This window comes from Rhinoderma darwinii, chromosome 5 (assembly GCF_050947455.1).
Source record: "Rhinoderma darwinii isolate aRhiDar2 chromosome 5, aRhiDar2.hap1, whole genome shotgun sequence".
Classification (NCBI taxonomy): Eukaryota; Metazoa; Chordata; class Amphibia; order Anura; family Rhinodermatidae; genus Rhinoderma; species Rhinoderma darwinii.
This window is the reverse complement of record NC_134691.1, coordinates 263,388,200-263,404,832: the sequence shown is the minus strand read 5'-3', so window position 1 is coordinate 263,404,832 and position 16,633 is coordinate 263,388,200. Positions and strand designations below refer to the sequence as shown.

The window sequence follows — 16,633 nt, the reverse complement described above, 5'->3', positions numbered from 1 at the left end:
GAACTGCGTGATTCCCGCAACAGCTGTCAAACTCTGAATGTAAACAGAAAAGCACCACGTGCTTTTCTGTTTACAAACATCCAAACGGAGTGTCATAATGGCGGCTGAGCGAAAATCACGCAGCCGCGCATCATACACTGATGACACATGCAGCTGTTAAGTGCCTTTTGCGTGCGCAAAACGCTGCATTTTTTGCGTGCGCAAAACGCACACGCTTGTGTAAATCAGGCCTTATAGTCAGAATAATACGGTACATCATTTTCCAATAAAATTAGCTTTAGCTCAACATTTTTCATTTTCTCAACAAATAAAGGAGAAAAAGCACCCCAACATTTGTAAAGCAACTTCTCCAGAGAACGGACATGCCCCATATGTGGTCATAACCTGCTGTTTTGGTACATGGTTGGGCTCAGAAGAGAAGGAGTGTCATTTGGCTTTTGTAGCGCAGATTTTGCTGGATTGATTTCTCGGCAGCATGTCTCATTAAGCCCCTAAGGTACCGGTACAGTGGAAACCCCCCAAAAGTTACTCCATTTGGAAAACTGCACTCCTTGAGGAGTTCATCTAGGGATGTAGTGAGCATTTTGACCCCACAGGTGTTTCATAGGTTTCATTAGAATTGGGCAGTGAAAATGAAAAATTACATTAGTTTCCAATAAAATGTAGATCTAGATTTTTCGTTCTTTCAACAAATAAAGGAGAAAAGGCTTGCCAACAAGTAAGGCAACTTCTCTAGAGTACAGAAATAACCTATATGTGGTCATAAACTGCTATATGGACACACAGGAGGGCTCAGAATGGAAGGCGCGCCATTTGGCTTTTGAAATGCAGATTTTGCTGGAATCGTTCTCAGGCGCCATGACACATTTGAAGAGCCCCTGAGGTATCAGTACAGTGGAAACCTCCAACAAATTATCACATTTTGTAAAATACACACCTTTAATTTTTCAAGTGAGCATTTTGACTTCACAGGTGTTTCATACAGAGGACAGTAAAAAATAAAAAATTTATTTTTTGCAAGAAAATTAATCATTTTCACAAGGGGTTAAAGGAGAAAAAGCACCCCACAATTTGTTACACAATTTCTCCCGAGTACAGCAATACCCCATTTTTGTTTATAATCTGCTGTATAGTAAGAATTTTTAGTTACTTTAATTTTAGTAACTGAGGACGACAACCTGGAAAACCCGCAATGGAGGGAGAGGGAATGGCAGGTCCCACTACCAACCTACCCGCCATTCCATAAAATCCAGCCCAAAAAATAAATCAAAGGCCTAAAAAAAAAAGACTTACAGAGACTACCAATCTCATCTGGATTTATTCTTCTCACCCAGATTTGCAACATATGTGAGAAAGACATTCCCTCGGGTTCTTGGTATAGTGAGGATTTGTAGTTTTGTTTTAAGGTTTTTTTTTGCAAATTTTAAATTAAAAAAATTGGCATGGTGGATAAAGAATAAATAAATGAAAAATCCAAGGAGGTGTGATATATTTTGAAACGTTGTTTCATGCACAGGCCGGGCTTTGTGGGACATGTCTCACATTGGTATATTTTTTGGGGGGTCTCTGGGTTTTTTTTTTCAGTGGGGAGATTTTTGTGAGAAAATGCTGGCCGGGAATTATCCTTCCAGATCAGCAAATATCGAGGCCTCAATTTTCCTGAAATTGCAGGAAAGTATCCCAACTGCATATCTGCAGAGGACAAAGGCATTGTATAAAGAAATCTGTGTAAGATGGATAGAAAGCTTTTTATACCACACCTTTGTCTTTCGAATGGCGCTGTATGGTTTTATTACCTGATCAGACAGGTCAATGCCACCCATATGTATGGTGTACTCCTGTACGCAAAATGGTTGGGGGACTTGAGTGGTGGATTCGCGTCTAGGGACAAGGCTTCTGTCATGAATGTTGGTCAGCATAAGGACATCCCTTTTATCCTTATATTTCAGGAGCAGCAGATCGTCGCTGCAGACCGCTCTGCTATCCCCTAATTTTAGAGTCTGACCTAGCAACGTTTTGGGGAGTCCCTTCTGATTTTTGCGGATTGTTCCGCTCGACAATGTGTATCTGGACGAGAAAACTTTTAGCAGTGGGACCCTGTTGTAAATTTTGTCCAGATAAGAATGATTTCCTTTGCCGAGCAAAAGGATGAACAAGATACCATACGATATATCGGAGTCTTTCCCCTCATGAACTAAAAGAGCAGGTGTAACCGGTGGCACTTTCACATAATTTATACATTTTAATGCCGTACAAGGGCCCTTTTATTTGGTAGATACAGCCTGAAATGCAGTCCAACTTTGAAGCTTACTAATGACTTATCCACCGCAATGTTTTGTTGGGGGGTATAAACTTGGGAAAAACTTTGGAAGTAGTGGGCAATTAATGGTAGAATTTTATAGAGCCCGTCAAAATGTGGGTCATGTGGGGGTAGGCAGTGACTATTGTCATTGTAGTGCAGGAACTTTAGGATGGCTTCGAATTGCATTCTTGTCATTACTGTGCGGTAAAGGGGGTGTTGTATAAAATATCAGGAAAACATTAGACACGAATGTTTGGCTTTTTCACAAGACCAAAGCTTAAAAATAAGCCCCAAAACTTCTAGAATTCCACTGCGTTTGTGGGGTCAAATTTTGGCCTCTACCATAAAAAGATTCTGGGTCCTGGGCTGATTAGCTGATCCGTATATATGTTAGTCTGCTGGACTCTAAATGGGTATCAGAAAAAAGAACGTTAAAATAATCAATGGGGCTGAACCCTGTTGTGTCAATTTGAATGCCTGGGGGGGCTGTAAATTCAGGCACCTGGGGGTATAATTGTCCGCAGCTACCCATGTCCGCTCAGGCAGAGCAGCACCTTCTTGTCTTCTGTGCCGATGTAGTGGTGCAGACTCTGAGTCGCTTGATGCGGACGAAGTTGACAGCATGAACTGTGCTTCCCCTTCGCTCGCTCTGTCCGTATCAGAGCACAATATTTGATATGCTTCCTTGGCTGTGAGGATTCTTTTGGCCATATTGGGGGATATTTGAATAATCTACTACAAAATGCAGCTACTAACTAAAACAATTTTTATTTTTTTTTACTTAAAAATAAAATAAAACATATACAGCTTCTCCCAAGTGAGCAGCGAGAATAGCGGCGCCTCTGCTATACTCGATGAGTAACTATACCCTACCTGCCAGGGGGAAATCTAAATGAAACGTGGCATTGCTACCTAACCGGCAACTCAGGCAGTGGGCAATCTAGGGATGCAGCAGGGCGATGGGGACTGGTTACTGCGACAGGTGAGGGCTGGGCACAGATCAACGCACGGCAGAAGGGTACTGGGGGTGACTGAACTTCTATATTTTATGACCAATGGGCACCATAGGTGGTGATGAGTGGGCAGAAAAGGGGCAGATTGTTATTTTCTTTTTTTTCTTAGTCTCTTCACTGTCTTACTGGCAACCGTCTCTGATAAGCTCTCTGACAGAAGTGAGCTTGTCAGAGCTGTAGATGCCGGCAAAATAAGCCGCCTGCACTGTGATTGCCCAGTCAGTACAGACTAGCCAATCACAGCGCTTGCCGGCACGGGATCATTCCGATAGGTCCTGTGCCGTCTCTGACAGTTGCGATCTGGATGCTGTGACCGTGTCTCTTAACACGGTGACAGGTTAAAGCTAGGGCGTGACTGTACGCCCTATTGCGCGAAATCACTTTCAATCAGGTGGTACAGTCACGGCCAGTCGCGGGAAGGGGTTAACAGAACAACATTAAAAAAGTCCTTTTGCTGTTCATGAAAAATATGTTTAATAATAAAATATAATATCCTGATGTTTACAGGCCAATGGCCTAAGGTTGAACTTTTTAGGTATTCTGAGGACAGTGATTTTCTGTCAAGTCTTCATGACAGCACTGCACCAGACGGAAATCAGAAGGTAGACATGTTATCATGAGAATCTCTTCGTAACGCAGCCACAGACTTTTTAGACCTGTAACTTCACATTGTTATATCGCAGAGAAATATGGCATTTAAAACAGATTTCAATATTTTAATGTACACTAAAGTCTTCTTTTTACGTTTCCCTAATGTTTCATAATGCATCAGAGTTTTAGATAATGGTTTCATAATTTTCCTAGTTATGGAAGACTTTATACCTGTGAAAATATTGAAAGACTATGGAGGAAAACTCTTCTTAAAAAGCTAATTAAATTTTTACAATGGCATTAAAAATACAGAGGAAACATTAACTAATAGAGTAAAGGCAGTGTCATTTTCAGGGTCTGCTACATGGAGAATTAGGTGACAATGAATTCAGATAATGAATTTGGCAAATAGGGTAAAATAGTTAAAAGTAATGTTCCAGTTTGAAGCTACTTTATTAAGAAATTGCATAATTGCAGCAGCCCCTGTAAAACTCAGTCCACAGAATACAAACTAATCCCACTTGCAAAACTGCTTTTATGTAATCCAATGACCATAAAATATTTTACATTGTTATTTTTAATGGTCCTTTTCTTCCTAGCTGTCAATAGTTTCCTTTATCAGTGACCTCTTTGTCTTCACACATGACACAATAGCTGTAGTCACAGTAATTCAGAGAAGCACAGTGGGCCCACCCATTGCACAGTCATAGTACTCTATCGTTACATAAACTGGGAGGACAGGCCCGGTAGGGGAGGGAAAGAAGAGTCTCATAAAATGCAGTTATGTGGCTTAGGAGCCTCACACACGAGCGTTTTAAGTTCGTGATATATGGTCCGTACATCGGCCGCATTTCCCGGACAGAACACACTGCAGGGAGCAGGGCTCTTAGGAACTTCGTTGACGCAAAGTGTGTCATTCCTCTCCGCGGAACTACTGTCCCGTAATGAAAACATGTTTACAGTACGGGACAATAGTCCCGCAGCGAGGCAGTGACACCTAGCGTCATAGATAACGATGATGCTAAGAGCCCTGCTCCCTGCAGTGTGTTCTGTCCGGGAAATGCGGCCGATGTACGGACCGTATATCACAGACCAAACACACTCGTGTGTGGGAGGCCTTAGAGTTAGGGATTGTGTACTGTAGGCAAAAACTCACCGTCTATCCATTTCTAATACTGACTAAAGAGATTGGCCGGTAAGTAGACCCACTGCCACTAGATTGGACTCAAAAATGAATATAGAATACTGTTATAATGTGTTAACTAGTGAAAAAATTAACCTTTAATTTTCGCAGTAAAGTAGAAGGGAGAGGTGTACCGAAAACACAACAGAATAATAGATAATTATCTAGATGATAATCTATAGACTAAGCTAGAGAGCCATAGGAAAAAATAGGGTTTCAAAGCCGAGGGATATTTTTTTTGCTGTGCAATGTCGCCCTTTTCCGGATGATCGCCTGACTGTCCATTAGGGAGTCAGGAACACCAGGGAGAATATTAGCTGGACAGTGCTACATTGCTCCTATTTTAAGACTGGTAAACCAGCACGCATCCTGTAGTTTGACTATTAAAGCAAGACACCTTCGAACATGCAGTACATAGCATTGTCATCAGTCAATTACACTAGACAATAGGTGAAGGACACAGCTCCCCTCTTCAGGTCATGCCTAGAACACTCTCCCATAAAAAACAATGAACATCTCCGTGTGTGTGTGTGTGTGTGTGTGTGTGTGTGTGTGTGTGTGTGTATGTTTCCTTTTAAGTAGAGATATATCCTTCCACCCACTTTCTTTCTTTTACTGCAATGCCTGTGTCACACTGGTTCTGACAAGGGTTGTCACAATGCCAGAATTTGGACCCCGATACCGATACTTTGTGTAGTATTGCGATTCTCGATACCAAAACGATACTTTGCCAACGATAAAAGAAAGTTCTTCCATTTTCCGACATGAGGAACATGGTGTGATGAATTTGAACCTCCATGTGCCTCACATTAATAGTAATTAACCCCATAATTACTATTAATGTGAGGCACATGTAGGTTCAAAATTCGTAATAACATGTGCCTCATATTCATAAGTAAAAGAAAGCAGTTTTTATTTCGTTGTTTACAGCATACACAACATAAATTACACTATAAATTGGTTGTGCAGGTTATTACGGTCGTGATGATACCGAATATGTGTATTTTATGTATTGACACTTGGATTTTAATGTTTATTGTATAAAATTTATATTTTTATATATATATTTTATGTATATTTTTTTTACCGTTTTTTTATTTAACTTAATTATTTTTTTTACTTTTCTATTTTTAAACTTTAATGTACTGGTCTATATCTATATGCCAGTACATTAGCCTGTGTACTGATAGTACACAGTTAGTTGTTAGGACATACCTAAGTATGCCCTAACAACAGGAAATCTGGTGAAAATATGGTCAGACAGCCCAGCGGTCCTTTAATGGATACTGGGCTGTCTGCCCATATATTGTATGTCCCTTGATCGCATCACAGGAATTGCCTGTGACCCGATCAGAGGGGGGGTCCCTCCTTCTCATTTTCTCTTTGAATGCTTCTTTGATTGCGGCATTCAAGGGGATAACGGCCGTTAGAGCGGCACTGCGGCTGTGTATTACAGTCATTGTCCATTACAGTCAATTATGTGATTCATATATGTGGGGTTAGTGACTGCCTCCATTTTTGTTCTTGCACTCCTCCCATTCTGCCCTGGGTGATTTTAATTAGTTCAATGCTGGATCCTACCATCCCCAGGTATATGTGTAGGCTTAGTCCCAGTTCTGGGTGTATGTGCAGAGTAGGTCCCCACCTTACAGAGGTAGCCTTGTCGTCACAGGTGGGCAAACACTTTTTGATCAAAATGTGCACTAAGAACCTCCCTATTTGTAAGTAGATTTAGCAGTAATGCATATTTATTTATATTTAGTGGCTTAGGTGGCATTAGTGTTCGCAGTGTGCTGTCGCCATTTCTTTGTCGTCTGTATATTTGCAGTCACATGTGTTCTTGCACCTGCATACACGTTTTGTATCATTTTGTTAGAATGTGCTGTTCAAACTTTTGTTCTGTTTATGTGCTCAGTACTGTAGTCACTTTATGATCTGCAGCCAGATGATGCGTGTATCATTCTTTTTTGTGAAACCGCAATTCCCAGCATATCCTTACCATCGTTCTGGCTATACTGGGAGCTGTAGTTTTATGCCGTTCGAACTTATATGGCAGGGGTTAAACTAAATTTGCAAATTATCTCTGTACTGAGATGTAGTTGTATGGGTGCTGTATATATGTACTGAGCTTGGTTCTGGAGTTATATTCATCATAACAACCAAGCTCAATACATATATACAACACCAAAGAGAAGCTCAAAACATATAAACAACTCCAGAACTAAGCTCTGCATATAAATACAGCACCAGAACCAAGCTCAGTACATATATACAATACCAGAACCAAGCTCAGAATATATATATGCAACTCCAAAACTAAGCTCTGCTTATAAATACAGCTCCACAACAAAGCCTAGTACATATATACAGCACCAGAACCAAGCTCAGTACATATATACAGCCCTAGAACCAAGCTCAGTACATATGTACAGCACCACAACAATGCTCAGTACATATATACAGCACCAGAACAATTCTCAGTACATATATACAGCACCAGAACAAAGCTCAGTACATATATATCCGAACAACCAAGCTCAAAACACACATATATACAGCACCAGATCAAAGCTCCGTACATATATATCAGAACAACCAAGCTCAAAACACACATATATGTGTGTGTTTTGAGCTTGGTTGTTCTGATATATGTACTGAGCATTATTCTGGTGCTGTATATATGTACTGAGCTTTGTTATGGTGCTGTATATATGTACTGAGCATTAGCTGCCTGATCCGTCGTGGCTCCACCCTTCTCATGTGCAAAGCCTAACTAAATGGGCTGAGCACGCTTAGGATATTGAATGTGCACATATAGATTTATACATAATGGCCGAGTTTAATATAATGTGTGGGTAGGTATGTACATTATATAATTATATACATAGTGTGGCAATACTAAAACATTCTGGACATAGAATTTCTTTATTTAGAGTCCACTTTAATGTAGGGCATATATGGAATATCGTAATTGTTTTATTTTATTAGAATAATTTTCAATGGCGTGATAAACCGCAAAACACAGTGAACCCCCTCCCCGCAGCTCTTATGTCTTTGTCCACAAAACAGGGAACCTGTTCTTAAAAATTTGAATCCCGCCCCTGTTCATATGAACTACATACTGAGAGTGACTGTAACAGACTCCGTGCAGTGATGGGAGTTGTTTGCTGTGAAATCACATTTCACGTTTTCACTGTATTTTGAAAGACGCTGTAAAAATCCTATTGCATTGCATTGACCTGGTTCTGTCTGTTTATACATTGTATGCCAGTAACTGACTGCAAACTGCATATCCTATAACTTGTTTTCAAGTTTCCACAGTTTTTCTACCATTTTCCACGCTTATCAAATGCAGCACTATTATTCTTGTTAAAACAATGGACACCTCAGCGGAACCCTACGAAGACAAGTATAAGTCAATGTGGTCCGTCAGCCGTCGCCAGTATTTGTCATGCAACAGATCCATCACAACGTTGTGGCTTCTATTATAAACGAAAGCCACAACACAGATGTGGACAGAGCCTTATCCTGCTTTAGGCTTCGTTCACACCTGCGTCGGGACTCCGTTCATGGTTTCCGTCGTACCTTTCCTTTAGGGGAACTCATGAATGGAATCCAAACTGAAACAAACGGAAACCATGGGTTTCAGTTTACATCACCATGGTGATTCATTGGTGACTGATCCGGTGCAAATAGTTTCCATTTGTCACCGTTTTTTAAGGGTTCCGTTGTTTTGACGCAATCAATAACTTAGTCGACTGCGCTAGTCATTCCGTCAGCAGAACCTTTACACAACGGTGACAAACGGAAACCATTTGTACCGGATCCGTCACCATTAAAATCAAACAGTTTGTTTCAGTTTGGATTCTGTTCATGGGTTCCCCTGATGGAAAGGTCCAATAGAACGCATGAACGGAGTCCCAACGCAGATGTGAACGAAGCCTTAGGCTTGGTTGACACAGAGTTTTGGAATTTTGAGGCAGATTTTCCTCTGCCTGCACGCCGATTTTCACAGCGTTTTTCGCCCGCGGCCATTGAGCGCCACGAGCATAAAACACAGCGAAATACGCGTTCTCTGCCTCCCAATGATGTCAATGGGAGGTCAGAAGCATAAACGCCCGAAGGTAGGGCATGTCCCTTCTTTTTCGAGCGAGCTGGTTTTTCCGCTCGCAGGAAAAAACCACCTCCGCCTCCCATTGAAATCAATAGGAGGCATTTTAGACCATTTTTCGGCGCGTTTTGCGGAGCGGTTTCCGCATCAAAATCGCCAAAGAACTCAGTGTGAACTCCCCCTTACTCTTATTTGTAACTTATAAATATTGTTTTTTGTTTGTGAGGTATGTTTCGCAAATAGAGCAAAGATATTATTTTTCTACTTTTTCTTTTTTTTTTTTTTCTTAAATGCTTTTAACATAATTAAATTAATTGAATTTCATATATGTACTTTTCTTTGTGTGATTCTTTATTCTAGTATAAAATAATAGCTATTTGGAATGATTAAACACGTTTTATAAAAATGACAAATGCCACGGCGAGAACAGTCTTGGTTTTATTAATGAGAACATAAGAGAGCAGCCTTGAAGCATGATGTAAGTGATGGGAGACAGTTTTAGAGAGCAGGATAACTGAACAATTTATGGTCTGTTTTAGGCTTTATGCAGGATCACTCATCATGCTCCTTCAGCCTTCCAGAGTGTCATTGAGAAAGTGGGACTTGTGTCGGTGATCAGCACATTAGTGACAGGAATAGCCAAAGTGCAACAGTACATGCTGACCATGTTTGCTACAATGTTGTCAGCTGGAATTCATCTCCAAAGACTCACACAAGAAAAGGTAAGGAACACTTTATAATGTCTGCTGACAGTTTCTCCAAATCTAAACTGGCACAGGACATTGTGTGAATGTTAAAGCAGATGCTGCAGTTAAGAGTGTTGCTCCTTTGGAGAAACATATATGTATTTTAAGACCATATGTAAAGGGGAAAATTAAACATGAGTTTAAACTTGGAGACACATACATTAACCCCTTAATGACCAGGCCTGTTGCATTTCAGCAGCCATAACTTGTTTTTTTCATTCATGTAATGTATTTTTTTTTTATACACTGTTTACGGTACATATAAATTACAGTGTAAATGTATTTATTTTAATAAATGTTCTTTTAAACCCATTAAGGGCCTGTTGACATCAGTCTACGGTTCCGTTTGGGGTTTCTGTTTTATCTATTCCGTCAGAGGAACAGATGAAGGAAAGCCGAACGGAAGCTATAGCTTCTGTGTTCATCATCGTTGATTTCAATGGTAAGGATTCCGTTGTAGTTGGTTTCCGTTTGTTTCCGTTCCGTAAAGTTTCTGTATTTTCACCGGAACAATAGCGTAGTCAGCTATGCTATTGTTTCCATTAAAAAAAAACTGAAACTTTACGGGACGGAAACAAACTGAAACCAACTGAAACTGAAGCATTACTATTGAAATCAATGGTAATGCAAATGGAATCTATCGTTTCCGTTCATCGTGTCCTCTGACTGAATAGATGAATGGAAATCCCAAACGGAACCTGACTGATGTGAACAGGGCCCTTACTATTTTGCATGTTTATTATTAAACTTAAAATGTATTCGCATAATCCTGTATGTTAATGTATTATGATCTGTGTCACTTTGACACCGGCTGTTGCTAGGGCAACACATAGTGTGCCCTAACAGCAGGCTTAGTGAACAAACAGCCTTGGGGTCCATTCTAGGTCCCCAGGGCTGACTGCACAGGTAAAGTCCCCGATCCTGCCACCGGAAAGGATGTGATTCTATTTGGTGTTTCTATCTTGTGATCTTGTAACTTTTAAAGAGGCTCTGTCACCAGATTTTGCAGCCCCTATCTGCTATTGCAGCAGATAGGCGCTGCAATGTAGATTACAGTAACGTTTTTATTTTTAAAAAACGAGCATTTTTGGCCAAGTTATGACCATTTTCGTATTTATGCAAATGAGGCTTGCAAAAGTACAACTGGGCGTGTTGAAAAGTAAAAGTACAACTGGGCGTGTATTATGTGCGTACATCGGGGCGTGTTTACTACTTTTACTAGCTGGGCGTTGTGTATAGAAGTGTCATCCACTTCTCTTCACAACGCCCAGCTTCTGGCAGTGCAGCACTGTGACGTCACTCACAGGTCCTGCATCGTGTCGGCACCAGAGGCTACAGATGATTCTGCAGCAGCATCGGTGTTTGCAGGTAAGTCGATGTAGCTACTTACCTGCAAATGCTGATGCTGCTGCAGAATCATCTGTAGCCTCTGCTGTCGACACGATGCAGGACCTGTGAGTGACGTCACAGTGCTGCACTGCCAGAAGCTGGGCGTTGTGAAGAGAAGTGGATGACACTTCTATACACAACGCCCAGCTAGTAATAGTAGTAAACACGCCCCGATGTACGCACATAATACACGCCCAGTTGTACTTTTACTTTTCAACACGCCCAGTTGTACTTTTGCAAGCCTCATTTGCATAAATACGAAAATGGTCATAACTTGGCCAAAAATGCTTGTTTTTTAAAAATAAAAACGTTACTGTAATCTACATTGCAGCGCCTATCTGCTGCAATAGCAGATAGGGGCTGCAAAATCTGGTGACAGAGCCTCTTTAAGCTTTCATTCTTCCCAAGATTAACAAGTTGAGGTTTAACTTGAAGCTCCTGAGCCCCAATGCAAAATCTGTAACAGGACCCCCCCAAAGTCACGTGTCATTTATAGCACTGGCATCATCATATGGAGCAGAGATCTTTTGGGCCTCCCACCTGGCTTCAAGGCCCATTATTGACTACAACTTCTGCACTCCCTATAGTTATGCTCTTGACCATTAGAATGGCAAGGTATTTGTATTGCTCAGTATAAGACTATTAGCCCACAAGCATATCTTAATGCCAGTACCCGGCTAGCGTAGTTGAGGCTTTGGTGACGTCTCATGGACAATGACGCAGATTAACACATGTTGGTGGTGTCAGACTTCAGAGAAACCATGTAGTCTTGTCATAGAAGGAGTTGCGCTCTAGAACTTGAGAAGTTTGGCAGCAGGCAGGGACAATGAATGACTGAGACCGTTGTTGAGTTGGAGCAGGCTCACCTGGGGTGCGGAGTCGAAGGAATCCCTTCAACCCTTAACCCCTGCAAGAAGGTATGGACCCCATAAACTTTTTGTGGTCCAACAGATCCAGATCCATAACAGGCGGGCAGCCCCAGGTCCAGTTATCTGTATCAGGAGACAAGGCCATATTTAGGCCAAAGGTCGTACGAGGATAAATCGGATCAAGCAGAATCGGGACGAAAGCCGGGTCAAACACCGGAAAATCACAGAGAACATCAGGAATAAACACCAGGAAACTCGCCACCAGGTCTAATAACCTAGCAAAGAGCAGCTTCCCTTTAACCCCTAAACGGTCAATGCCGTTGGAAAACCAACTCACATGGCTGTGTCAATGGAATAATAAAGCATTTCAATAGTACCATTGCAGAATACTACAGCCATTTTCTTCCCTGCCTGACCTTAGATTGCATACAACTGTACAGCAAATGTAGATAAGATAGACTTTTATCCCCCGATCAATTGTTTCAATATTGATACTAGAGTAAAGGCCCTATTACACCGGCCGGTTTTACCCGGTGCAGCGAGCGCCGATCAACGAGACAGCTCATTGATCGGCGCTCATCTGCTCCTGTCACAAGGAGCTATGTATGTGGACAAGCGGTTCTTACTCCGATCGCTCGTCCCCATACATTATTATCATGTCGGCAGCGCGTCTCCCTGTTTACACAGGGAGATGTGTTGCCAACAATGATAATATTTTACTTTTTTTAAATCGATACGATCAGCAGATGATCGAGCTCGTTCATCTGATTGCTGCCCTGTTTACACAGGGCAATTATCGGCAAAAAGCGTTCTATGAACGATCGTTTGCCCGAAACTTGCCCAGGGTATCTCCATGATTTATGTTCTTTATCCCAGTTGCACAAACGGGCAGACAGTCACATCCGCACAATTATCTCTATTTTTTGCATATCCAATTGTCATTACCAGCTTTATCGATGTACATAAAAAATATACTCTATAGCCCAAGTCACTATTGTCTTCCCACATCAATTTACTTCTGTTTTCTATGACTGTTGGTCCTCCTTCCATGGACCCTTATCTGTATTACAATCCTGGGCCCTGATAGGCCAGCCAGGCTGAGTTACCAACTTTACTTTATTGTACTCTTTTCTGTCTTGACTGTGACAATGTTGTACTTTATTGGAAATTTTATAAAAACGGTTCTTTACAAAAAAATAACTTCCCCACAAAAGGCAAGGTCCTGCTATGAATTATCACAAAACATATTGTATGTCTTTCTGTCTGGCTTTAGCTTGTCATTCTTTTTCCATTCTAGTCACTCAGTGTATTGTTTTATGCTTGTAGCGGAGTATAGAAGATATCCAATTTTTGACAGTATAATGTTAATCCAAAGGTGCCTTTTAAACAAAGGAGAATAGCCAATAGTGCTCAAATGTGAGTTTATGGCTAGAGTAAGAGCTTTACTGTGTATAATTTAAAGTGATTTGTTTTCCAAACTTCATTAGTTATTACCTTTCCTCTAAGTAAGGCTATAACCTGGATTAAACTGTTTGGTCACAAACCTGTCACTACAATGTGCACCTAAACCGTATCTCTTCAGTTCACAAGGGCTATAATGCATTGTGCTATTAGATAGCTTTAGGAAAAATCTAATAGAAAAGAAGACCATAAATTGTATTTGTATTGTTTCCAGAAAATAGATTACAGTGGTTTTCTTCAATTTGCTCAAAATTGTATCGTCCGGTGATGCCAGACATCCAATATACTGCTTGGACATAAAGCAATGTTGGACATAATGTTTTACCCTTTAAAGTCTTTATGACACACTAGGCTTTTAAACCATACAATTGTCAAGAAGGTCATTAGAATTTATAGTTAATATTCACAGAGGTTAGCACTGTATATTAAACTAGGACTTTTATAGTTGTTTTAAACTGGCAATCTAGGCAGGATTTTTAGAGATTTGCGTTGATTTCATATCACTAAAAAATACACAGTCAATTATTTTTTTGGGTTTCTATCCATAGTATATTCCATAAATATCTGAGATATGCAGGTCCCAGCTTTGAGACCAGCACCTATCTTGAGAACGGGGGTCATCCATCCCCCAGGCCACCTGGTTAGGCAGCCGCTGCATCCACGCGAAGAATTGCTGGGGAGGTGTGTGCTGCTCTCTCCATTGATTCCAATGGGAGCTATGGGAAGATCCGAGCAAGGAATCAATAAAGAGAGCCGTGCATATGCCCAGCTCAGTTGGGGATGTGTCTAGACCACTTTTTCCAGTAGCAAACATACGAATTGGGTTTTTAGCTCTGGAATATAATACAAGCTGTAATTTAGGATCAGTACAAGATGAACCAATGAAGAATTACAATGGTAAACTTTGGTGTTGTCATTTTAATTTTTACTTAAATTTCTTAGTGTTTTTTGTTTTGTTTTTTAAATGTTTTTTTTTTGTTGAATTATAGATTGGATTACTGTCTTGAAACGGTATCATGATGATGCAGCTTATGCTTTACACTTTACTCTAATGCTTCTTTCAGATAGTAGTTTACAGTATGGTTTTATACACCTCTATTTTTTTACTTCTTCGAAAGGACTTTGTTACAAAGATAGTTCGTCTTCTGGAAAGCCCTTCAACAGCAATAAGAGCAAAAGCTTTCCTGGTCATTTTGCAAGTTTTAAATAACAACAAAGAGATGTTACTTCTATGTTGCCAAAGCAGGTAAATCTAATTTGATTGTTTTTTTGGTTTACCAATGTAAGCAATAAAAATAAATAAATCGATATTTAGAGAAAAACTTCTAAATTATTATACTAGCATTCAAAAATTATATTCATTCATCTGCAATGTTTTTCTTCCTTGTACATTTCTTGTATGACGCCACCTAATAAACCAAATGACCGTATCCTCCACTATGGGGAAGCCAGCCCCTGTACCCTGCCTTGCCGCAATTGAAGTGAAATTGTTATTTGTATGGCGATGCAAAAATATGCAAGCCCAATTAAGTACACTACCAAAATAAAAATATAATAACAATCATGCTTGGGATTTGCTTGTTTTTGTGCCATTTTGGTCTACCATTAAGCAAAAAAACTTTCTAGATAAACTATATGCACAAGTTGCGTTTTTGGCATGCATTTTTTGTTTTGGTTGATTAACTCCCACTGAGAGACATGGGAGTTGTATCTACCATAACAAAAAACGCAGGCTAAAAGGAGAGATCAAAAGTGTCTAAAAAAAAGTGTCTAAAACACACAATATATTTGGTGCACAGCATGTATTCCAATTTTTTTGTGCAGTTTCTGATGATCTAAAACAATATTGTAGGATGAAGGTTACTTGGAAGTGACTCTTACAAGTGAATGCTACACATTTGCTAATGAGTGCCAATGGAAGACATAATTTATTTACAGCATTCTGTAAGATAGGACCTGATTATAATGGTTGTAAAATCTCTTGAAAATATAGCTCCACAATGTAGCTATTTTGTCTAGGTGTCTCCGCTTTGGACATTCCCTTTTTGTTAGACGGGTACCTTGACAATAAGCTGATCACAAAGTGTCCCCCTGCATTGGACCCAAGCGATCAGCTGTAAAGTGTGGGGAAATCTTGAAGTGAGTGTTCAATTTCTCTGCAGTGCTACTACAGGGGAAATTAAGCATTACACAGTGCCATTCAAATCAATAGGTTGTCTGTGTAAGACAGGACAGTTCCTCCAGAGGAAGAGACGCTCTAAGTAACCACTCTCCACTAAGAGATGAGAATCCTAAGGGACCTTCTCTATTAACTCCCTAATATGGCACAGTGGTCCCTCAAGTAACATTTATTGGTTCTGTGGCGATGATTGTAAGTTGAAAATATTGTAACTTGAGCTTGAGACCTTAATTCTATAGAGAACTAGTAATTGTTTCCAAAGCCCCCAAAATGTCAACCACACATAAGAAAAAATCATGTTTAAGCAGATAACTAAGTGCCTGTTCACATCAGCGTTGACTTTCCGTTCAGGGGTTCCGTCGGAGGTTTACATCGGGTGAACCCCTCAACGGAAAGCCAAATGGAAACCTTAGCTTCCGTGTGCATCACCATTGGTATCAATGGTGACGGAAACCTCGCTAATGGTTTCCGTTTGTCATCATTACGGCAGGTTTCCGTTTTTTTTACGGAATCAATAGCGCAGTCGAAGGTGTGTCTGTCTCTCTCACGCCCCTCTTGCGCCCCCTCTTGTGACCCCCCCCTCGCGACCTCCCCTCACACCTGCTGTAAATGGCAGATATGTGTGTGTGTGTGTGTGTGTGTGTGTGGCAGATCTGTGTGTGGCAGAGCTGTGTGTGTGTAGCAGAGCTCTGTGTGTCGCAGAGCTGTGTATGTGTGTAGTGTGCGCAGCAGAGCTGTATCTTATCTTTGTGCAGCGTAGTATTCACGGGCGCCGCTGATCCTTCATAG

At 40.7% G+C, this 16,633-nt stretch overlaps 1 protein-coding gene across 2 annotated transcripts in view; it reads left to right on the top strand.

Annotated features, from left to right (window-relative positions):
* ULK4 (unc-51 like kinase 4) overlaps positions 1-16,633 on the top strand; it is a 771,869-nt gene that overhangs the window by 292,088 nt on the left and 463,148 nt on the right. For both annotated transcript variants that reach the window (XM_075827083.1, XM_075827084.1), the window contains exons 21-22: positions 9,740-9,922; positions 14,784-14,911. In XM_075827083.1, the coding sequence (XP_075683198.1) occupies positions 9,740-9,922; positions 14,784-14,911 (311 nt within the window). The remainder of the gene's footprint in view (positions 1-9,739; positions 9,923-14,783; positions 14,912-16,633) is intronic.